The 24590-nt window shown below is 39.7% G+C and overlaps 1 protein-coding gene across 3 annotated transcripts in view; it reads right to left on the bottom strand.

The window, feature by feature from the left end:
* DPY19L1 (dpy-19 like C-mannosyltransferase 1) overlaps positions 1–20821 on the bottom strand; it is a 51520-nt gene extending 30699 nt beyond the window's left edge. For 2 of the 3 annotated variants that reach the window (XM_075056974.1, XM_075056984.1), the window contains exons 1-8: positions 20318–20821; positions 19276–19344; positions 14124–14148; positions 12742–12829; positions 11964–12101; positions 7671–7791; positions 5919–6012; positions 663–720 (exon numbers count right to left, since the gene is read on the bottom strand). In XM_075056974.1, coding sequence (XP_074913075.1) covers positions 663–720; positions 5919–6012; positions 7671–7791; positions 11964–12101; positions 12742–12829; positions 14124–14148; positions 19276–19344; positions 20318–20612 — 888 coding nt within the window. In that variant the 5' untranslated portion in view covers positions 20613–20821. Of the gene's footprint in view, positions 1–662; positions 721–5918; positions 6013–7670; positions 7792–11963; positions 12102–12741; positions 12830–14123; positions 14149–14794; positions 14957–19275; positions 19345–20317 lie in introns of all 3 variants that reach the window. The other variant, XM_075056994.1, reaches the window with a different exon arrangement.
* Between the last annotated feature and the right edge of the window lie 3769 nt (positions 20822–24590).

The following is a 24590-nucleotide window of genomic DNA, read 5'->3' as shown; positions in this document are numbered from 1 at the left end:
TATCAGAATAAAAGCCATGAGTTTTCTTCCAGAATATGAAACAATGATATGAACAGCATTAGCTGGGGACACAAGGAGATGTTTTAAGTGACAGTTTTTGTTTGTTTGTTTTCTGTAATGCAGCTTAGTAAAGAAGTTTAGCATTGGAATTCTCTATATACATATATTTTCTAAATTCTGTGTATCGTGGCTATAGTATATCAGCACTACAGAGGTTTCTTTGCTTTTTTTGTGGGTGCATATGTATTCATGAGTCTCTGGTAAAATACATACCAATTTAAAGAAAACCTCCTCCGTTTCTGAACCTTGTTCATATGGTACATGTAGCCCAGTTATGTTTGGAATGGGTAAAAAAATAGAATATTTTGATGTTTTTAAACTTGAAGTCATTGTGCTACTAAGATTTCTATCTCAGGACCACTATACAATATACTTCCTTTCTGAATTTTTTTTTTTTAACATCGAAGGTGACACATTGGACTGTGCTATACATTTGAGTCATAACCTATTTTGCTTTCAGTAATGTCTTATTTCCTTTAAATTCATCCCCTAATAGATAAGCAACATCACTACCTTTAATGAAATGAGAATTAGCTTAAACTTAAAAAAAAAAAGGTGGGGGGGAGAAGGGAGGTTGGTGGTGGTTGGGGAGGAAGACTTACCTCTCCATGGTTGAAAAAGAAACACATCACGGTAACAAGGCCTCCGAGACGGCTCCCACTGTGGAGAGAACAGGAAAAATAGGTACAACAGAATCTCGTACTGGTCAATGCTGCTTAAAAAATGTGAAGTAGCACTTATGTACAGCTAAGTTCATTCAGGAGGGGGTGGGGAATGCTTTCAAGAATCAAGGGAAAGCAATCTACAGTGTACATACAATATTAAAATATTAGATAGTCAGCTAATGTTTATTTCAGAGCAGACCACTCCTCATATCTCAGCTCTTTTCTGCAGAACACCAATTTTAACGTAAATAACTTGGAAAATGGTTATTCTACTCCTCACAAACTTTGGTTTAGAACATTACACCTGGTGCTTCAACTGCTGAACCCAGAGCTTGGTCTTGAAAAGCACCAAACTTTTTTTTTTTTTTTTTTTTTTAAACACTAGGCAATATAAATGGAGTATTTCTACCCTAAGATTTTCAGCAGAAAACTTTACAATTTGCATGCTCAATCACCCAACAGGGAATTTTGGTCTGAATCTAAGACTATGTTAGGATAATCAAATCAAGCACCTTCAAAAAACATACTTAGAAACGAATTCATGACACGGTCAATGCAAGATACAATTTCATTCTTACATGAAATACTGTGATGTTAACATGAGAAAGTTTTTTAAGCCCTTGACTTAAGGATTTTTATATGTTCCTAAACCAAATTCACCTTTTGAACAATTAGCACCATGGAGTCAGCACTAAAACCAAAGATATTACTTAGATTTATCCCATCTCAAAACAGCAGTAGATAAGGTTGCTGTTTGACTAGATCTGGAATTACTCATGTCCTGTGATATAAAACAAAGAACATTTTTGTGCATACAAGTGCACTACTACTATGAATGACAGAATATACCATTTTTGCTACTAAACAAAAGTATCAGCCACCTGTTAAGATTCTTTAAAAAAAAAACAACACCAACAACAAACTTCAGATGATAGAATCATAGAATGGTTTGGGTTGGAAGGCACCTTAAAGATCATCTAGTTCCAACACCTTCCACTAGAGCAGGTTGCTCAAAACCCCATCCAACCTGGCCTTGAACAATTCCAGGGATGGGGCATCCACAACTTCTCTAGGCAACCTGTTCCAGTGCCTCACCACCCTCACAGTGAAGAACTTCCTCCTTACATCTAATCTAAATCAACCTTCTTTCAGTTTAAAGCCATTACCCCTTGTCCCATCACTACATGTCCTTGTCAAAAGTCCAGCTTTCCTGTAGGCCCCATTTAAGTACTGGAAGGCTGCTACAGGGTGTCCCCAGAGCCTTCTCTTCTCCAGGCTGAACAACCCCAACTCTCTCAGCCTTTCTTCATAGGAGAGGTGCTCCAGCCCTCTGATCATCTTCGTGGCCCTCCTCTGGACTCACTCCAACTGGTCCATGTCCTTCTTATGTTGGGGGCCCCAGAGCTGAATGCAGTACTCCATGTGGGGTCTCACGAGAGCAGAGTAGAGGGAGAGAATCATCTCCCTCGACCTGCTGGTCACGCTTCTTTTGATGCAGGCCACGACACGGTTGGCTTTCTGGGCTGCAAGCTCACATTGCTGGGTCATGTTGAGCTTCTTGTCAACCAACACCCCCAAGTCCTTCTCTGCAGGGCTGCTCTCAATCCACTCATTGCCCAGCCTATATTTGTGCTTGGGATTGCCCCGACCCATGTGCAGGACCTTGCACTTGGCCTTGTTGAACTTCATGAAGTTCACAGGGGCCCACCTCTCAAAGTCCCTCTGGATGGCACCCCTTCCCTCCAGTGTGTCAACCGCACCACACAGTTTGGTGTCATCAGCAAACTCACTGAGGGTACACTCAATCCCAGTGTCCATGTTGCCAACAAAGATGTTAAACATCCCAATACCAACCCCTGAGGAACGCCACTTGTCACTGGTCTCCACCTGGATGTTGAGCTGTTGAGTGCAACTCTTTGAGAATGACCATCCAGGCAATTCCTTATCCACCAAGTGGTCTATCCATCAAATCCATGTCTCTCCAATTTAGAGACAAGGATGTCGTGTGGGACAGTGTCCAAATGCCTTGCACAAGTCTAGGTAGATGACATCAGTTGAGATCCTCTCAGATCCTTCACCCATCATTAATATAAAAGTCAAACAGAATCAGCAAGTTCTGGGTACAAAATCTGAGGGTCAAAGATACCAACTGAGTGCTAAAACAATCTCCAGGAATTGTGCATTATTGCACATAAAACTCAGTATTTAATCCCACAAATTCTAAAAGCATCAACACTGAAACCCAAAATGACTACAAGAATGTGATTAATATTAAAAAATGTTAGTCCTGGAAACAAAGCAAACTAAAAATTTGCAAAATACCACACAAAACTAGAAACAAAATTCAAGGTCTGTGCTAAAGTTTAACATTGTGATAAAACCCTAAAGTCTAGAATACAAAGGTCTTAATTGTATTATGAATGCTTTAGAGCTATCAGCCTCTATAAGGGATCACTATTTTACCAGATGAGAAGAAGTCAGTAGATCTGTAGCACAGAATAGGGAAATGCACCTTGTTAGTACCTTTTCCAGAAAAGGAAGTGAACAGAGTCTATTTCACAGAGGGTTATGTACAGTGCTGAGTTACACTGGTTATCTTCTAACAGTCCAATGCTATCATGTAGGAGATACAGTAGTTAAGCCTTTCTATGCCAATATAAAAGACAAAGGATAACTCTTTCCACTGAAACTCCCATAACATACTACAATTGGTGACGTACATGCCTTTCAGTTGGAACCTACTTCCCCCATGTTTAATACAGAATAATCTAAAATTAGTAAATAATTAGTAATTTTTAAAGAACTGCAGACGACCTGAACAGTTACACTTTGTCTGGTAGAGTCAGCTCGGGAATAATGAAAGAACTCATCTTTTGATTCCCTGGCTACAATAAGCTGAAGCTTAAAGTCATCTGTAATTCATTGTTGACTAACATGCAAGAAACAAAATACTGAAAAAGTATTGTTGGAAGGAGATATGGGAAATTTACTGGTAGTTCCTCAAGATGCAGTATTTGACAATTGGCTTAAGTAGTCCGTCCCTTGACTACAAGAATAGAGATGCGGGGATGATCGGGGGAGGCAGAATCTTACAATTGCATAAAAGTACTTATCATTGAAATGCCATTCCTTCATCCATTAAAAAAAAACCTAAAAAAATGGCATGAGTTCTCACCATATTGCTTCAGTTATCCTAACAGAGAATGCTCCAGAGCTTGAGACTAACTTGCATCACATAAATAGATTCCAAAGTACATTTGCATAACCAGAGACCATAGGGCAGGGACATACTATGCCTGGCAATCTTCTGACCTTGCAAGGAAATTGGTTAAGGAAGCTAAACAACAAAACCTAGTCCTACAACAGAAAACTAGTCCTACAAAAGCAACTAGCTTTCTGCTACCTTAACTCTTTGAACAAGCTCATCATAAAGGACAGCAAGCACAGATGTGAGAACACGTTAGGTTGGAAAATAGCAATAAGAAAGTGGTCTTCCACTACCCTATCACCTTCCATCACTACTCAAAGTTGCAGAGACTAACAGCAAATAAAGGCTGAAATAAAAAGATGACACATTCTATGAATATATAAGGAGACAAAAAAACTAGAAAAAAAACATTATGTAAGCTTGAGATGATTATTGGTAAGAAATCCAGGAATGAAAAGATAGAGAAAACATTAGAGGATGGTTTCCCACCATCAAATTAGTCAGGCTATGAAAAAGTCTTTCAAAATGCAGGGCAGCAAGAAATCAGCTTTAATGAATGAGACTTATGCCAATTCATAAGATTACCTACTTCAGTGTAGTAGCATTACTCCAGATTCAGTTCTTTTATTTTTCATACCTTATGGAAAAGCCTAAATATTCCGGCTTGCTTTGACTAAGAGGAACCTTGGAACAGCCATAATGACTAAGTAGTCACCTAGATCTGGTATCCAACTATGAATATTCTTCAGAATAAATAAAGATCAAAATCCTACTTACAGGAAACTTCGTAGTCACTTGTTATTTTTCATAACCCTAGATAGCTAGTGGCTACACCTTGAAAGAACTGCATTTATATTCTAGTCATCTTGACTACCTACATTGCGGAAAATTTATATCAAAAACTGAATTACTATCAATACTTGATAGTTATTTACATTCAACACAGCCCAAGTCTAAGGAAAGTACAGAGAAATTAAGACCTTACTGATTTTTCAATGACGTTAATATATAAAATGTGGGTTTCCATACACCTCCCTTAAGAGAAAAATGACAAGTTAATGATACAAATATTCAAAGTTTATCTACTTCCTCAAAACATGAGACATTAATTTCCTAAGTTAAGGAATACAAACATACCCGCTTTACCCCCAAACACCTAATATTCACACTAGGCAACTTCCTCTATTTCACTGTCAGCTCCTGCCCTGTACTATTCTTTATTTGAACTATCAGCACATGCTTCAAAGAGAGCAGGAAAAAAACACAAGACAGTGAAGCCAGGGAATGAGGGGGGAAAAACAATCACATGTCTCAGAGGAAAATGTAGCAGGCCTTTTGCTTTTTTGCAAAACCAACAAATGAAAATAGAAGTAAACAGAAAAATATTTCTGCTTCTGTTTTTCTGCTGAATGTGGAGTCTATTTTTGTATGAAAGTGTATTACAGTTCTTGAAATTTAAGGACAGATACTGAAAACAGAAATTCATAGAAAAAGGGAAGTGTATACATATCTCCAAAGGAATGTATTATCTCAAAAAATATTTTGCCTTCTCAGTTAAGTTAAAAATGAAAGACATGCAGCATGACTTGAGGCAAAGCATTGGGAAAACTCCAATCTTTGTTAAAAGTATACTGTCATTCAAACTTTGTTTGAAAATGAGTTACACTGGTAGTTTTAAGAGCAGAAACCTGTCAAAAGCCATTTAAAACCTGTACAGCATTTAGCTTTATCCACGATCTGGTGGTATCAATGAGATACCACTTCACTGAAATTTTCCGCAACTTTTTCCAGCATCACCATTTACTTTAAGCAAAAAGCTCCTCTGTTCCAGTAATTTTTTAGTGACAATGTATATGTAATAAAAAGCACTACTACTGTACAAATAAGCAATATCCCATAAAAATATTTTAGTATTCACTTTTTCAAAACTCATATAAAATCTGACAGCTAGTACCAACTAAATAGCTCAGTCTCAACTGCCTTACCTGAGGTATGTACCGTATATGAAGAACAGTGACATCATCAATCCATTCAAAAGAAAAATCACAGCAACGTAAAAGGAAGCAGGGTCTCCCAAGCCTAACAAACAGTTAACACATGTTGTCAAATATAGAAGAAAGATCATATTGCTTATAAATGACCATACAATCAGTATAATACGCAGCATACTACCTTAATATATCTACGGAAAGAGACAATAAAAAAGTTAATATCACTAAGATTATTGTGGAGATTCAATCAGAAGACTGAAGACTACACTTCTGAAGAAAAAAAAAAAAAAAAAAAGACAAGGGGCATACACAGCATTGGGACAGTAAGCAAGAGAACAGGCCAAAAGAGAAGCATTAACTGTAAAGAAAAACCTGCAACATGTAAAAGGCATAAGCATCACTAAGAACATTTTCTACAGACTACGTTTTGACTTCATAGAGCTTTTTAGAATAGGTTCTATTCCCTGTACTTACTTCCCATTACTTGCAGGAGTAAATCCATCTTTAAAACATATCACGCACAATGCTCTTTACTTTCTTTGTTTCATCAGAAGCCAAGAGATTTTCCAATAATGCAAGTCTTTCAATTCATTCATTCACAAACACTTCTGTGTTCACACTTCTGTTGTTGCTCTCTTTCCCATTATTTCTTTAAACCCTCCTGGCTCTAATAATTTCAGCAGTACAGCATAAAAAGCCTCATTCGTTATAGAGAAGGTAGCAAAACTTCATAGTTTTGTATGCAGAAATGATTATTCACCATTGCTGAAAATACAGCAAGACAGTTCTCTAAAGCAAGATGATAATATGCTCACCAAATGTGGCAGTCTCAGTAGTTGTTTTTTTTGTTGGTTTGGCTTTGTTTTTTACATAAAACAGAAATGAATTTATTCACTGTTTATTGCTTTTGACAAAACTAGAGAAAGTGAATCATTCAAGCTCTGAAGAAAGTTCTTACAGCCTTTGTGCGAAGGAAAAATACGAACTTGTCACCACACAAAGACATTTTAAATTATAAAATGAAACAACTTCACAAGCTACCATCTATCATTCAGCTTTAACCAACTGTAGAACATCCCAAAATTGCTTCTCAAAGGTACTTTTATTGCATAATACTTACTTGACAAGCCAATACTTTAAATGTGGAAAAAAAAAAAGAAAAAAGTCACAGTGTCCAAGCTTTGGTATGAAAATCAAGGTATAAGATTGAAATTTTTATGCTGAACAGGTCACAAGAGGAAGAGGATTCCTTCCAGCAGAATCACTACACAAGATTTCTCCAAAAGGAAACCCTGTGGTTACCTTTTTCCCTTTCCTCCCCACTCCTCAAGTTGCAGCTATAGGAGGAAATACAGAAGGTAAGTTTTTTAAATATAGGAACTTGGAATGTATTGGGGATCCTACAGAAGCTACAAAAATTTAATACATGTACAGTGGCCTCCAGTTACATTTAGGACATCTTATTCTTTATAACAGTCCAATATTAAGAAGGCTCAGACTACAACTGTGAAGTTTTGAAGGTAGCAGGAGCCACCTAAAAAGCAAAGCCCACATTCTCACCCCTCATGTTCTTAAGAGTATCTTTCTTCCGTGCTTCTCACTTATGTCATGAACCTGCCAAAAACACAGGCTTAGCCAAATGAAAGCATGTCAGTGATAAAGACACAGGAGTATTTATTACTTCTGAAATATGTAACGCCACAATTACATGCTTCCAGGAAGAAACTAGAATAAAACACAACTCACCCTCACAGCTTTCAACAGGACTAAGCCCTTTTCCTCTGTTTACAGTCCAACACGTCTTTGTCGGTACACCAAGGAAATCCGTAATGGCAGTATATATGCGGTACCAGCTGGCAAGGACCACCTAGGTGGAAAACAGGATTTGAAGTTTCTGAAAAGGAACTTTCAGACTAGCTCAATGCCCAAGGTAACCTCTCATGACAACTGGCCCTCATCCAGGATTTTTTTTTAAACTCAGAATTTCTCAACTACTTAGCATTTTTGATGATAATTTCCTAAGGGCATCCAACATAAACCAAGTATTCATTAATAGACTAAAATTATGCCTGATTTAGAATAGAAATAATTTCATGCATCAAACTGCAATATTTGGGAAAATTATGTATTTCAGTATTGTCTTGAAGGTTCCCCATTTAACTATTTTTGTTTATCAGATATTAAAATCCAAGATTTTCTTGACAGAGGACAGCTAGCCAAATTAAACCCACTAAAACCAATTAATTTTTTTTCCACCTGGCAAGAATATTAATGGACCAAATCTTCCAGGTTTTTACTCTGATAAACTTTGACAGGTTAAATTTAAGCATACATTAGAAAGGGCTTCCAGATGCAATGTAAGACAGCATTTCCAATTTCTGTGCTAAGGTTGTAATGTTCTTGTAACAACCACCAAATTAAATCTCAACACCTGACACAGAAAACATCAGTATTTTACACACAGAAAAACTTTACAGCAAAGTCACTAGTTAACATTATGAAGCTATTCTGTCAGGATATAACTAACTTTATGGAGTTCATAAATGAGTAATGTGTCCATTCCAGTTTTGCTGCTTTGAAAGTTAAAACCCAGGGGTCCCCAGACTGAAAATATGTTTCACCACTGCAATATGAGCTGTCTCAACCCTGTGTCACAGAAAACATGTACAAGAAGGATAATTCCCTCTTTTCTTTCCCCATACAATTACTAAAACCCTTTATGTCACTTGTATCTTCAAGAAGGGCAAGAAAGAAACACAGGGAATTACACCTTGATGTCTGAGAACATGATGGAGTAAATCCTCCTGGAAACCACTCTGAAATGTACTAAGGACAAAAAAGTGACTGGAAGCAGTCAGCATGGATTTACAAAGGGGAAATCACACCTGCCCAACTTTATAACATTGAGATAACTGTCTTGGTAGATGAGGGGACAGCTGTGGATGTTTTTTTTATCTGGTGCCAATTCTGTTCTACGCCTTAAGACTAGATGATGACACAAGAGAACATCCTCAGCAAGTTTGCACACAATCCAACATTGGAAGGAGTGGTTGATGCTTGTGCTGCCATTCAGAAGGACCTCAACAAGGTAGAGAAATGGACCAAAAGGAATCTCAGGAAAGGGAAATGCAAAGTCCTGCGCCGGGAAGGAACAACATCATGCACCAGTACAGACTGGAGTTGACCAGCTAGAAAGGAGTTTTGCAGAAAAGTGAGCCGTGGTGGACAAGTTTTACTTGAGCCAGCGATAAGCCCATGTTGCAAAGAAAGCCAAACGTATCCTCGGCTGTATGTCACCAGGACAAGAGAGGCGATTCTTCCCCTCTACTCAGCACTGCTAAGACCGTATCTCCAGTGCTGAGTCCAGTTCCAGGCTGCCCAAGACAAGGACATAAAGATGACAGACAGACTCTTTTCAGTTGACAAGACAAGAGATGACGAGCACAAATTGAAATACAGGAAATTCCATCAGAAAATACATCGGAAAAAACTTCCTCACTTTGAGGGTGGTCAGACACTGGAACAGGTTACCCAGAGGTGGAGATACTCAAAATGAAACTGGAGACGGCCCTGAGCAACCTGCTCTACTTCACCCTGCTTTGAGCAGGGTATTGGACTTGGTGATCCTCAGACTCCCTTCCAACCTCAACTGTTCTGCAATTCTATAGTTCATTAATTTTTAATACCAGGGCTCCAATCATCATGGCTTACTTCACCTGTGGCCTTTACACTCCCACAATGTAAATCTTGAATATTTAAAATACAACTACATCTTTCTAGACCAAGACTCCCTGCCTCAATATTCTGTCCTGCAAAGTACACTATCCTAAATTCCTGGAGGCTTTCTGAACATCTGTGCCCTGGCACTTCTGACTGTGTATGTGTGCATACACAAACCAGACACTTGCCCCATCTCCAGATGGGTAACAACAGGACTGGGGAACCAAATACAAATCTTCCCTCTTACCACCTGAATGTGGTTTGTACACTGCCAACAGAATGCATCTGGCAACTTAGAGACATCTGTCTAGCATATTTGCATCACCAGCCCTGAAGCTGACATTACCCCAAGGACATAAAACATTCTTGCTGAACCAATGCTGCACCAAAAAATTTTATTGATTTATCAACTTAACCTTTTTACATCACAAGTGCTTGTGTCTGCTGCAGATGCTACCACACACGAATACTCCATAAAAAGGTACTGGTTAGGTACTTCATGCAAAACACAGAAATATTTTTTGCCAAAAGCTACTTTACATGAAACAGCTAACATGGGCATAAAAATGGAAGCAAATAAGTAGTGCAAAATTGCTAAGTCAATTAGAGCACAATGGCATTTTTGGAATTTCTACTGTCCCATATCAGATGAGGCAGTAAATGCAAAACTTGGAAAACAAAAGACTGGCTCTCAGACCCAGGAGACCTCTGTGGGCAGGCCAGTCCTTTGCTGTAAAAGAACATGTAGAAAAGTCAATCCATTTTACTAGCTGCCTTTGAGTAAGCACTTTAACACCGACTACACAACACTCATCACTCCAACTCAAATTTTCATCATCCCTGCCACATACAGAAGTATCAACTGTTATGTAACAATGAACAGCCAGAGAGTAAACTTAACACATTATCTCTCCGCCACAGAAATTAACACCTTATCTCTCTGCCACTTTGCATCATGGATCACAGATGAAAACAATACAACTACTGGAACAACCTGACTATGCAGCAAATAGCTGGGAAATCAAGACTTTATTGGGACTATAATATTGTACAACTACAAAGACTGACTTGTTGCTTTTGACAGATTTTTTTTACTGCTTATATTTGTAATTTACACAGACCATGTAGTGATTGCTATAGACTCATTTTTTTTTCCTTATTTTGAAGTGATTTTTGCAAGTCAGACTATAGCTGAAGTCAATAAATCTTTCACAGCTAAATAACTTCATAGTATTCAAATAAGGCACACGTTCCTAATGTTGCATTTCTAGAACTGAACTGCAATCCCTTAGGAGTTTTTTTTTTTTAAAAAAAAAAAGCAAAACCACCAAAAAACCTCCCAAACAAACCCCAAACCAGTGAGAGGGTAACAAAAAGCACTCATCTATATAGCATTTAGTTCTTTCAGAGCAAGGAATTAAGTAGCAAATGAAATCACTACATGCAAGTTGTATAAATACATGCATACCAAAAAATCTTACACATACAGTTCCCGAAAGCAGCTCTGCTCTGACAGAGCAGGAGAATGAGTATAAATGCTAGTACCCAATGATTACAGCCATTATGAGTCCTCGGTTCTCAAAAAAAATAAGCTGTTGCTGACACATGGAGTTACAGAAATGTACATTAACCAAAGGAGTTCTCCCTTTGCAAAATGTTTGACACACACTGGCAAAACCACAAGAGAGAGCAAAACAAACACTTCTGTACTTAAAAGATATGTTCTTTTCAGTGACAAAAAAGCAGAGTAGGAATGTTATCTAACCAGGTAACAAGTCTAACATCAAGCATGTACAAAACAACAGCAGTCAGTCTTCTACAGAGGAATTCCTTCTGCAACAGGTAAGTAAACTATTACCATTCATGGATTTTAGGGCCACAGTGAACTGTGATGATTGGTTAGTTCACTGTCCTACACAAAATGCAAGCCAAAATAACCTCTCAGTACCTGTATCACTGCAGACTTTATTGTCACATACTACTGATACTTCACATTGTATTTCCCGAAGTACACAATGTACAAAAGAACAAAAGACGACAAGTATAGAATTGGATTGCAACCTCAGGGCATGAAATACTAAGATGTAAAAAGTATTCACATTTGATTGAACGTACTTGAAGTCTGAGAATTCATTGTAATGTATGAAGTAACTTCCTCATTTTACATCTGGAACTAAAATATGGTATTTAAGCAACATTTCATTAGTCACTATATCTTTACAACCACGTTTTGCAGAGTAACATTTCTTACAAATTTGTAGTCAAATCTAAAGAAACCAAAGATTTATCAGAAGGTTTTATTTTTAAAACATAGCTCACCTCTGGGTAAAGATTGAACCTTTGTAAGGTGTTAATCACTAAAGGATATTCAGTTAGTCTGTCATTCATAATTGCCCATACTCCATTCCAAAATGATGGTGCCTCAATAATGATCTTGAAGTAGGAATAATAAAGACCCTACAGAAGAGCAGAATCATTATTTACAATTGAAGAGGTCACTTCTGCTTCACGAACTGCCATATACAAGCTTCATCTTAAAATCAAACTTTGTAATGTAACAAATAGGACAAAATGATTCAAAATTACTATCCAGTTTTCCAAATCTCTTCTCTTAGTGCAAGCTATTAGAAACAAGCAATGTGGGTTTCCTTCCACCAAGTTTCATAGCACTTCTGGAAATCTCTCATTTGGGCTGGTAACTATGCACTAGCATAGTATTTCACAGTTCTCAAAATAAAAGCAGCCAAAAAAGGTATATATATGCAAAAATTATTAATTTAAAAAATAATTAAAAAACCAGCTGCAAAACAAGACTATAATTGAGTACACTACAAGGTACTTGTAGTTTTGTATTTTAGGTCCTCTAGAATCACATTTTTTAATTATATTTTAGGTGAACTGGGAAGACATACATTCACAGTGATCAGCTGCAAGACACACAAATGCTCTGCATGTAACAGTGTAATGCATGTTAGTTGCAAGATATCAATATATTTGCTTATCCAGAAGGTACGAGGAAATTTTGGAAAGCCCACAATCACAAGATTACAGACAGAAGTTTTCCAATCACTGAATCTTTATTGAAACATAATCTAACCATTTCTGTGCGAAAAGCCATTTCTCTTTCTAGCGTGGAGAGGTGAGAAAAATGACGGTCATTTTCAAAAAGAGTTGTTATGTGACACCTGTTAAAAAATAATAATAATTAAAACTGATTAAAGAGTTTTAGAACCTGTACTAAGTCATATATACCAAGGAAGAACTGGCAAAATGTTCAATGAAACCCAAAGTTCACTTACAAACTGCTATTTTAATTTACTCATATATTATACCAACATTCTCCTCTATTCAGACTATTTTAAATGGAAAAAATATGAATCCATAGAGCATTTAGTAAATTCTATCATGGAATTAGTTATAATAATCAATACGTTTTAACTTAAGTGCAGACACTTAAGGATCAAAAGTTTAATGCTATTAAAACTATCAAATCTAGATATTAGGAAAGAAAATGCAAATATCTGACAAATGAAAAGAATCACAGAATAAAAGCTGATGAAAATAATGGTACACATACAAGTAGTGTATGTTTTTTCCACAAAAACCTTCCCTGACTTGTATTTTAATGCAGTTATCTGCCATTATATATAGATGCACTTACCATCAAAAGTATATTTAAATAAAGGTGCAACTATGGAGGGGGGGAGGGGGGGAAGCCAGGAAAAATGCAAATAATTTTGGAAGCAAAACTTGCTATTTCCAAGAGGAGCTTCATCTCCAGAAAGGATGGAAAAAGAAAAACAGAGCAGTGCACATGACTCTGCTTTTGAACAGGAATTTGCAAGAAACAAACTACTAAAAATCAGTAGTTCTCTTTGGGCTGGGAAACAAAAACAGAGTGCCAGACTCTATCACTTTTTATCTCTCCAAAAGTAGCTGCTGTAAGTCACTTTAGAAGCCATTTTATTTCAAGTCCATATTACAAAATGGAATGGCAAGGATTAGGATGGAACCTGAAACACGAGGATTACATTGACAAAAAGTAGTTGAAAGGCCATTCTTCCGCACATAAAGAAAACATTGGCGAGACTTCTCTGAAGAGCTTAGAGAAAACGTGATGTAAAACTAAGAAATTAAAGCAGAATCTAAACAAGCAGAACATAGGAGGAAGACTTACCTGGACTTTCAAAACCTACTGAGGGTAAAAATGTCTGTTAGTGCAAACGCATCCAAGTTTGTACAGCTAAGCAACAACTTTCTACCTGGAAAGCAGGCTTCACTCTTCACAGAACAGGCTTAAGAAACCTTTCACATCAGCCTCACAAGAACAGAATTATTCATCTTAGAGACAACAATTCAGTTTTGAGAGGAAAGATCTAAATATAAATTATCCTAATAGCTTGTCTAAATATAAGTCACAATAATATTTTTATTATTTTAAAATGTCATATTACTCTCAAGCAATAAATTTAACCTTACCAATGTAGGACTCCTGCAAAAGCAGCTGTAAAGGAAACAAAACAGTGTTAAGTTACTCAAATATTTAAAGCACTGAACTTGAAATCATGTTCTTTAAAGTAATTACAGTACTACTTCAGAGATGCACAGAAGGTACTCAGCCTCCAGACGAACAGAATAAGAACATCTGAATTAACTTTTATGGCCAGCTCTTTAAAAATCTGAAATTATGCTAATGGCATTCAGCAATAGGCAATGTTCCCACCTATATCCTGCATCACTCAAGTTGATCCATCAGAATCTAATGCACCCATTTGAGCTATCAATAACACAACTGAACTATAAGCTTTTATTTTTAATAAGCATAAATATTTTCAACATTTTTATGATACCTATTTGTAACTGTTCACTCAACTCCTGCTCAGATTTTGGCTAACACACAGCTCATACTAAGGCCCGATGTATGCTAGGACCATCACTGTTAGGTCAAAGCAAAGGCAACACACAGGCAGGACCCAGTAGCCAAAAAGGGTTAAAGGTCATTATGCAGCCATTATCACCTGCAGCTTGTTGTCTCCTGCAGCCATAATCCTCACATACTCATTGTCTGGCAGTTTCTTCAGAACCTGCCAACTCATGGGAATGGTATAGACCAAAATTCCAAGCTGGAAGGTATAAATACATCAGCTTACCCAAAAAGTTTTGGAAGCAGATCCAGCAGCAGCTGTGCTGGTGAGGCTTTTGTGCTTCCCAGTGTGATACAGGGGACACCTGCACCATGACGGAAGAGGAAGGATGAGCATTCCCACCATTGGCTAGGTAACCGTTTTGCTCATAGGTGCACAAGTTAGGAGCTACAAGTTGAGTTACAAATTAAAGAACTAGGGAGTTAGAAACCTCATGCCTTAAGTGATGAATTAGTGAATTCCTGTGCTAGCCTAGTCTGTACAAAGTGGACTGAGCACTTGTTTGTCATGTTTGTTTGGTTTTTTTCTCCTAATGAGCCCATAAAATAAAGTTTAATTTACAGAGAACATTGTCCTGTTAATTTGGGAGATCCAAACGGACCATGACAATCAACACAAATCTAAGTGAGACTATAACTGCTAAAAAAGGTAGACTCTGTATGTAATAACATGCCATTTGTCCATTCAGAGACTATCTGCACTGTTGTCACGTAGGCACAGAACAAGATAGGTAATTTGAGGGACAAAAGGAAAAGGCAAATAATCATAAAGTGGTGGATAAACAGTCTAGGTCTCTAACTTCTTGAGCATAACAAGACCCACAGAGAGCAACAGCCACTCCATTTTGCTTGGGCAGCATTCACAACATATCCAGAGCTCACCATGCAAGCAAAGCCAGCATGAGTGAGGGATAAAGGGTAGGCATTCAGCAGGACCACAGTATTACTCCTAGACCAAAGGTGTCTTGATTGCCCTCTAGCACACTGTGGCTCTCTGCCACAGAAAGGTCAGGTAGACTGGTTGCCTTCAATCCAAGAAAATCTTTATGGTTAATGAAGAGCCCTCTTATTCACATAGGCTATAAGGACCAGAGAGAAAGAGGACAAGCACCCTCCCTGCTTCCACCTAGCTGGAGCCAGAAAGGTGCTGAGCACTGTGTCCCTCTCCAGGGTGCTGATCTGCACACACCTCCCACAATTACAGGCATCCGGCACAGCCCTCGCTGCTGTGACAACATGGAACGGATGGGTCAAATTGCTTGCACATAGGTAAAACGTACATCAAATGCCTGCACACTGACGCAGAATATGGTTGGAGAGTTAGGGAATGCGCATGTGTTCAGACTGCACGTTACATGCGTATGGTGGTCTGCTTCTGGAAAGCAGCAGGGACAAGAGAAAGAAAAACACCTTTGCAAAACTGCTAGATTGATGTGGAAGAGCAGTGGGCTCAATCCCAAACCCCATGTTCCTGGGGGACACAGAGCCTGGAACTGCTGCTGCTGGCAGTATTTGTTATCATTGTCACCACAATGCTGCTACTGGCAGTACTTGTTATCATTGTTGCCACAGGTCATAATGCAACAAACCACATTTATGAACCTCAATTTTAATATTAAAGTTTTGTATACAAAGATGTGTGAGGTGAAACTGGGTAGGATAGAAAAAAAAAGAAAAAAAGAATTACCTAAGGGGAAAAAAAAATTCTAAACTACCTGCCTGTACAATTTAACATTTACCTCAAGTTACATACTTCACAAAGTAGTTGAAGTTGTACAATACCACATTCAAACTTCCTTAGGAGTTTTTCAGCTTCACTTCAGTCACTGAAGTAGTTTTCTCAAAGAGAAGCCTGGATTTCAGTTAGAAAATGAATAATACCACCAGCTTTCATTTAAAACTTTACATTTTTACATATACTTTCGAGAAAAAAAATTCACCAAAGGATTGCTTGGTATAGTTCACATTAAATGGAATTTAATGTCTTAGGAAAAGTTTCAGGAGCTACAGACTTTCTTTATACTAGGGACATTTACATTAGTTCTCATGAAAAGCTGCAAATTCCTTTTTCAGAAAAGCAGATATGGTTAAGAGATAGAATTCCAGATAAGCACATTAGCTCTATCAGCAACACAGCAAACAATATTCCATAAACAAACATGTTTTGCACCAACTGTACGGAAAGAAACAGAGCAGCCCATTAGTTATCACTTACTGAGTCTCACATCTGCACAAGGCATTATTTCATTTCTCAGCAACATTTCTAAGAATCCCAGTAAGATTAGATGCTATAATACGTTTACATATACACGCACCCCAACTATAAAAAAATACCAATTTTAAGACAGATCACACGTTAGGTAAGAACATACGGTGAAGTCAAAATAAATGCACATTAGCTACCAATACTGTTAATGATCTCAAATTCATGTGGTTCCAAATAAGCCAAATGGGCAGTATTTCATTGTTGCAAATAAATTATCTATTAATAGGGAAATTACATTTCAGATTCAAACATACCACTTATTTCATTGAGAAAACAATGTATTTAAATCTGATTCTTCCCTTCAGTAATTGTTTTATTGAAAGTCAATGCATTAAGTGTAAATACATTCACAGTTATTTTGGAGAATTTCATATACATTTTTAGAAAACTTCACAATATCACTCTATTATAAGTATAAAATGAAGACCTCTTATAATTGCACAGCACTTCATGTAATTACTCAGATTTCAAGAGACAATGTGCTTAATTATTCATAGACATCCACTATGAGTCCAAATCGGCATTTTTCAACAGACTGAATCCAGACTTACATTAAGCTAGTTTCTGACGGAAAACACGCAGATCACCTCTCTTAAGTTACCATCCTTTGATCCCATTAATGTCCTTACTGGGAAGGGAATGAAGGAGAGGACAGGAGAGATATACTAGAGTCCTAATGCTACAAAGATTTATATAGCTACTATTTACTTGAACTTGCAGATGCCATTTTCTCACCCAACGTAAGAATACCTAAAAGCAAACTCTATGGTCAGATTTTTGCAGGCTAGGACTATTATGTAAAATCTGATAGATTATTCTTCAGATTTCCTATTTTTGCCTGTGTTCTGTTCTAAAAAAAGCAATAGGAATGGCATGTAAAAAGCGTTCTAATTCTGGAAATTATGTACTGAAGAATAAAGCCATAATATACAGAACTCACTTACCAAAAGAACAACAAATGCTGAGATACTGTAATGCAACAGGATGTAAAACATACTAGAAACTGTTTAATACTTTGCAAATATCCCCAAAGCAATTAGGTAGGAATACAGCAGAACTGGGAACAATCAGGAACGTGCAAGCATTGCCTATGTCTGCAGCTTAGTCAAGACGTTTCATTGTGAGAATTTGTGCAATCTAGAAAGGATGTCTTCAAGAATAAGGCCTCAATTCACTGGTCATTTAAAAAAAAAAAACACAACATAATAGGGAAAAGTGTTGTTTAAGAATGCCCTTGAAAATCTGTCAACTTTATTGTTGCACATAAATTGGAGATAATTCTTAAGAGAAAAAAATCCACAACCCATAACAAAACTAGCTCCAGCTGTGGGAGCCTCTGTTTTTAAAATCTGGACCTTAAAGCTTAAGCAAAGCAACAACAAAAATTCAAACACCACTAAAACTAATCAAACCCCACTATTTCATATTTACTATATGTACATTCTTTGCTACTGCAAATACTGTATGCTATTACATACTTTGCTATAAGTGACAAGTCCTATTAAAAATATAAATAGCTCCCTGAAGTATTTAATGGGTTACCTGGGTTTCACAGCTGAATTCAAACTCCATAAATTATAAAGCGCTCTATCTAATCTGCTCTTGAATTTCAATCAAAGGAAAGCATTTTTCAATTTTGACCATCAGTTTAACATTTCTATGTCATTTAAGTCACTACTAGTCTAGGAAATGCTGAATAAACAGAGGTAAGCAAAGCAATTCAGGAATAGTTTATTCATCAATTAGTTTGTAAGCTAAGGGTTGTTTCCCTGCCACTACTTTGCAATGTAATTCATCAAACTGAAGAAACTCCCTTTGGCAACAAGCACCACTGGTGGTGTGATTAATAGTATCAGCATCTTTGGAATACCCTGACAGTCTTTTAATATAATACCTTTAAGAGTATATCTAATTGTGCATCTGACAAATATGCTATTATTTAACCTTTGTTAACTTTAGGAATGCATTTCTTATTTAATTTTGCAAATACTTCAGGTACTTCTTCCAAGACTTTGGCCATTAGCCGTTTTATTATTTACTCCAAAATATTCCCAAAGATAGCAACATTTGAATTTACATCCCCCTACAGTTGTATGTTCTTCCACCCGTAATCCTTCCAAACAAGGTGGTTTGATTACATTACTTAGTACAAGTTGCTTTTTTTTTTTCCCCTAGAAAGTAATGACTGTATAGGAGAGATCCATAAATACCTGGACAATTATCTTCCTACAAATGTTCTGATATCACATCAACTGCTACAATAACAGCTTTACAAAAGTTACCAGGTAGGAAGTTATTTCCTATCCCTTTTCAACATAAACTATGGGGTTTTGGCAAAAGTTATATTTCCAAACATATTTTGATACGGCTTACAATTCCAGAGAAAGAAAGGTAAAAAGAAGATTATCCCCCACCCTCCCCAACGTATTCCTTCTACTTACCCAGAAGGAAAGTGAGCCACATCTTGCTATCGGATTTTATGATAAAGGCCTTTCTGTCATCAACAAATACTGTCAAAAGAAAACAAATACCTTAAGCATGAACTCAGAACAGACTCTGTAAAAGGAAACCTGTTTGAACTCTGCAGCATTAGTTCCTGTAAAAATCTTGACTTCAAAAATGCTGAAAGAAATTTCATACAGCAAGTTAGCAACTACACATAAAAGCTTTAAACATTACAGATAGACTATTAAGGTGACTACACAATCATCAGGTTTTTAATTCCTGAAATAACTTTTGCAAAATAACTTGTCAAAAGAGGATTTCTACATAGATACATTATTGACGATTTCGCTCACACAGAAAGTCAGCCTTTCAAAGAGTAAGCAACCCTCCCTCTTTTCGGCAAAGCGTTGTCAAGAAATAAGCTGGCCATGCCAACACTGTAAGCTGAGCTAGTCAACACCATTAGAGAGATTGCTTTAACAAGAGTTAGTTACACAAACAGCACATTTTCCCATTTCTCCCCCACCGGATGCTAAGGCGGTAAAAAGCCCTTTTCCTTCCCCTCGCCCCCGATTCTCGACGGTACCAGTGTGGGTCTTGTAAGCTTTTTTTTTTTTTAACCTCCTCCGGTTGTAGCAGGCAGGAGGACGGGCACGGGGAGAGCGGGAAAGCGACCGGCCGCCTGCTGCTGCCTCAGGCAGCGCCAGGCACAACCACCCCGGGGGGGGAGCAGACGCCGTGAGGCTACCGGGTGCCCGCTGCCTGGCCAAGGCTCTCCGCTCCGCTCCCCGCCCCCGGACCGCCTTCCCGAAGAAGGACGTCCCGGCGCTCCCCTTCCCCCGGCGGTAGGGAAGAGCCGCGCCGTGCCGGGCAAGTCTACCGACACCCGGAAAGAGGGGAGGGAGGCGAGACCGAGCCCCATCCCACCTCCCCCGGAGCGGAAGGGCTGCCCCCCTCCCCCGGCCGAGCGGGGGCAGAGGGAGCGGGGACAGGATTTGGAGGAGGGGGCGGCTCGCTCCCCTCACCCCCCCACCTCACCTCGGAGCTGGTCTCTGCAGACGCGCAGGAGCCTCAGGGGGCCGCGGCCCAGCGCGTCGCGCTCCCCCTCAGCCGCGGGCCCCTCCCTGCAGGGTCTCTGGGGGTCGCTCCTGGCTCCCCGCCGGCCGCCGCCTCCCTTCCGCATGGCGCGGGCCCCGCCGGGGACCTGCCTGCCGGGCGAGTGCGGCGGGCGCCCGCGGCCGCTCCTGGGGCTGGCGCCCGGCGACTGGTGCTGCTGTTGCCCGGGCTTGAGCGGCGGCGACTCTTTGTTCCTGCCTCGGGTCGGGACGACCATCTCCGCATAGTCCCGGCCGGGGGTGCCGCGCCGGAGGGAAGGAGAGGGGAGGCGAGGGGGGGCGGTCCTCAGCGTGGAGGTTCCCCCACCCCCGGGCAGGGCCCGGAGGCCACGGGGCGGAGACGGAGGCGGTGGGCTGGTAGTAACGGGGTGAGGGGGGGCGGCCGGTCACTACTCCAGCGGGCTGCGCCGCCGCTGCCGCCTGCTCCGCCCGGTTGGCCACGTGGGGGCGGGGGCGGCGCTCTCCGGCGGGGCGGGTAACGGCTCCCCGCGCGCCCCCCCCCTCCCCCCGCTCCGCCCCGTCGCTCACGCACGCGCCGCCCCGGAGCCCGGCGGCCGCGCGGAGCCGTTGCTTCCTCCGCCCTCCCCCCGCCAGCGCGCCGCACGTGCTGCCTGGCCCGCGCGCAGGGCTCCGCGGCCTTCGGCAGGGCCCTCGCTCAGAGGAGGCGGGAGCGGGGCTCTTCCCGCTCACCTCCCACCTGAGGGGCGGCCGCCCTTTTTGTAAGCAGCGTCTCCGTTAAATCTAAGCCCACCCCAGAAAGGCAGGAGCTCTCTCTGGATTGTGGCTTCCCCCCTCCCCCCCGTCAAACTCCCCAAATTTTAACTGCCAGAAGGTGACTTGGCTGTGGTGTTGCCGTGTCCAAGGGGCCTCCCAGCCACAGACAACACCTCCTCTTTCTCTTTCTCCTCCTTGTTTTGGAGGTTAAAGGTGGGTTTGCCTTCTGGTGTGCCAGCCGCGTGGCAGCCCCCCTGTGGCCTCCGCCATAGACCAGAGCGCTCGGCAGGGCTGCCGGTAGCTCCCAGCTCGCAAGCAACGTGCAACTCCAGCCAAAACATTTCTCTAGGTTCAGAAGTTAAAAGGTCCCGTTATACAGAGGTCCTGTGTAACATGGACACTTGAGACCTGACACGTTGTTTCACGACTTTTCTAGAGCGGTTGTCTTCAGTACCTCACAGCAGCAATGACTGTAGCTCCTCCACTAACATCTGGAATTACGGTTCTTGTAAGCGTGGTGAACGTACCACTGTTGAACAAGACCCAGCTACAGCAAAACTATCTTTCCTTCTCCTTCCTGTGCTTTTCTGCTCAGCAACAGCAATGGTCAGACAGTGACTCATCTGATAGGGATATCTTAATTACCACTTTTTGATAATGTTGATTAAATATAGCAAAATATAACCTCTTCATTAATTGCAACCTCTCCAAACAGATCCATTTCACTCCTCCCTGACTTCTCGTTACTTTTTTCCCCTGGAAGTTCTTTCTTGACCTTACATATTCCTTGCCTCTCAGGTGCTCTTCATTGCTGCCTTCAGGATTTTCTTTGACCCTTCATTTCTCTATATGTTTCTGTTCCCACGCTTTCAATGTGTTTGAGTTTTCCTGGCATCATCTTTCCACTCTGCATATTTTTCCTGGCCTTTTCACACTTTTCCTCTGTGGTTCAAAGAAATTAACTCAATAGTTTGATTAACTATTAAGTAGGCATTCTTTATTGGCAGCGCTGGATGCACGGGGGATCATTCCACCTATCGTGCACACCGTCGGGTCTAATTGTGCAGGTTAAGTACATGTTCTACATACATATTCACTAGATTTCCAAGAAATGTTATACATATTCGTTAGTTTTCCAGGAAACTATTAGCATATGCAAATGTCCTTTACGCAGGCGCATTGAAGGTCTCTGGTGGTCTTCAGGAGTCCTCTGGTGGTCTTCCATAGTCTTCCTCACTTGTCCGCTATTTGACCCTCCTCAGGTGATTCTGCACAGTATGGTCTTTTACATGTTTTGATACATCAGTGCTAGTTAGTGCTCTTATTATCGAAGTTTTCATTAGTGGTGTAGAACTATATGGTTAGTTTAAGCTAAATTGTCTACAAGGACAAGAACAAAGGCAGGAGTTCTTATCTTTTCTGGCCCTATCTATTCAAGCAAGGCCTCTACTTGTGCCTTCTCAACAAGATCATAAATTCATCAAACATTAATTAAGTTTTGTGATTGTTCATGGTTCCTTCTTGCTCATCACTCCCAAGTACCAGTCTGTGACAGGCTTAATCCTTGACAAACACCAGTCTTTGGTATGTAAAGTTATAGAGAGACAATCATTAAGCAATTAGCAGTTCGTTCTCTGTATCATCTGACATAACAGATGTGGGGCTCTTTCTAAAATGTTTACAACTTCTGTTTTGGATTTTGAGCTCCTTTTCCTAACTATTTTTATGAATCCTGTCTTGTGAAATGCAAGGTTTGAGCCTTATGCAGCAAAAACTAAGATAGTATTTAAAAAATATGTTTAATAAATATATTGTTGGCATATTGTTAGCACGTGAAGGTATTTTTGGTCCAGATTCAGCTACCAAGGTAATGAACGTATGAGAACTGAACAGCCTTTGCTGTCTTTGTGGTAGTAGGAAAGTTGTTACCACAGTAAGGGTATAAAGATACAAGCTGGTACAGCTGGATAAAACAAACAAGTCTGTGGGACTGACAGAGGGCCTCTGTGTCTACATGTACGCTTGGCTCCACATTTCTTTGCTTGTTGAGGGAAAATCGTCTTTTTACCCCCAGCTCTTTTGGGGAGATAATTGCAAAGGGCATGTGTTACATTGATCTCAAAAAACAAGAAGGAAGAAATAGTATTTTTCATTTGACCAGCTTATATAGTTACATAAAACCACCACTCTCTGGAGCACGCAGGCTCCTCTTCCAATGTGAATTACCTGTAGCAGTTTTATATTTCAAGAAACATTTATCTGTGCATATTATATACTAAATATAAATTAAAGCGTAAAAGGAACCCCATTTGAATGTTTGAAGACTACATACTATTTTCCTACCTGCTTTCCAAGAGAAAAAGTTCCACAATCTGCTCTTTTTCATATTTGATTTTAATTGTGCAACCTTGTAATAAATTTAGTAACCAAAGGAGTCTATTGTTGCTGGCTGAGTGATTGAAATGTACAGGCTCCAGATAGTGAAGGAGTTCTGCATGTAAGTGGCATAGAAAAAGGGTAATATGATATGTTCTGCTGATTCTTAACTCCTGAAACCTATTTTCAATTTTTGCCAAAATCAGCAGAGTCATGGAACACTTACGAACTTGAAGAGTTGAGATTATTAAGGTTCAAATGGTTGCTGTGGGATGGCTCAACCATTGAGATTAACTGGGCCTGCTCCAGCCTGCAGCAAATCAATTACCCTCAGAGCAAATCAATTACCCTCAGGCTGGTTTTTTTATTAAAACTCTTAAGGCAATTTATTTCAAAAGGTACCACCCACAGAACCTGATGACAAAGGCACATATTACTAAACTAAACAACTCTAAAGATTTTAAAAGTTATTGTAAGAATGCAAAGACAGAACATCACATTCTTAAATGTAAAAGTGCCCATATTCAGCAACTATAAATTGCTAAAGAAAACCATCAATGTTACTTCAAGATCTGCAGTAGAGCAGTACACCTCTAAAAATAAAATGACACTTGCCTCAATCTGTACGAGACACAAGTAGTAAGAAATAAACCTTGGATTTATATCATCACAGGAGTTGCATATTTTTCCAGAAGTGCTATGTTTATTTGCAACATCATGTTTCATACAGGGTAGCTCATTACTGATCCTGCATATGACAGCAAAAGGAGTGATCCCAGTAAGCCAGCACATTCCTTGCTGTTTATAACAAAAAAAAAAAAAAAAAAGGCGGGGGGGTGGGTGGAAGACCTATGATAACTCTGAAAGAAAATTTGGTTTCTCTCAACTCTTGGGGGTGCTGAAGGATATATAATAGCCCATAGGAGAAACATAATCTTAATCATCTTTTGTCCAGGGACAGCAAAATCCTGAAGATGTTGCTCCACAGTTTTCTGCTGTGCCAGGACAAAGCACATCCTAGAACACAACACTCCTGTTTTACTAGGTCTTCCCTATCTCTCTGACCACATATTTTCCATGATCACTGGACTGTCTCTTCATATTTC

This window comes from Buteo buteo, chromosome 2 (genome assembly GCF_964188355.1).
Source record: "Buteo buteo chromosome 2, bButBut1.hap1.1, whole genome shotgun sequence".
NCBI lineage: Eukaryota > Metazoa > Chordata > Aves > Accipitriformes > Accipitridae > Buteo > Buteo buteo.
Note: the sequence above shows the minus strand (reverse complement) of the source record. Positions and strands in the feature narration are given on the sequence as shown.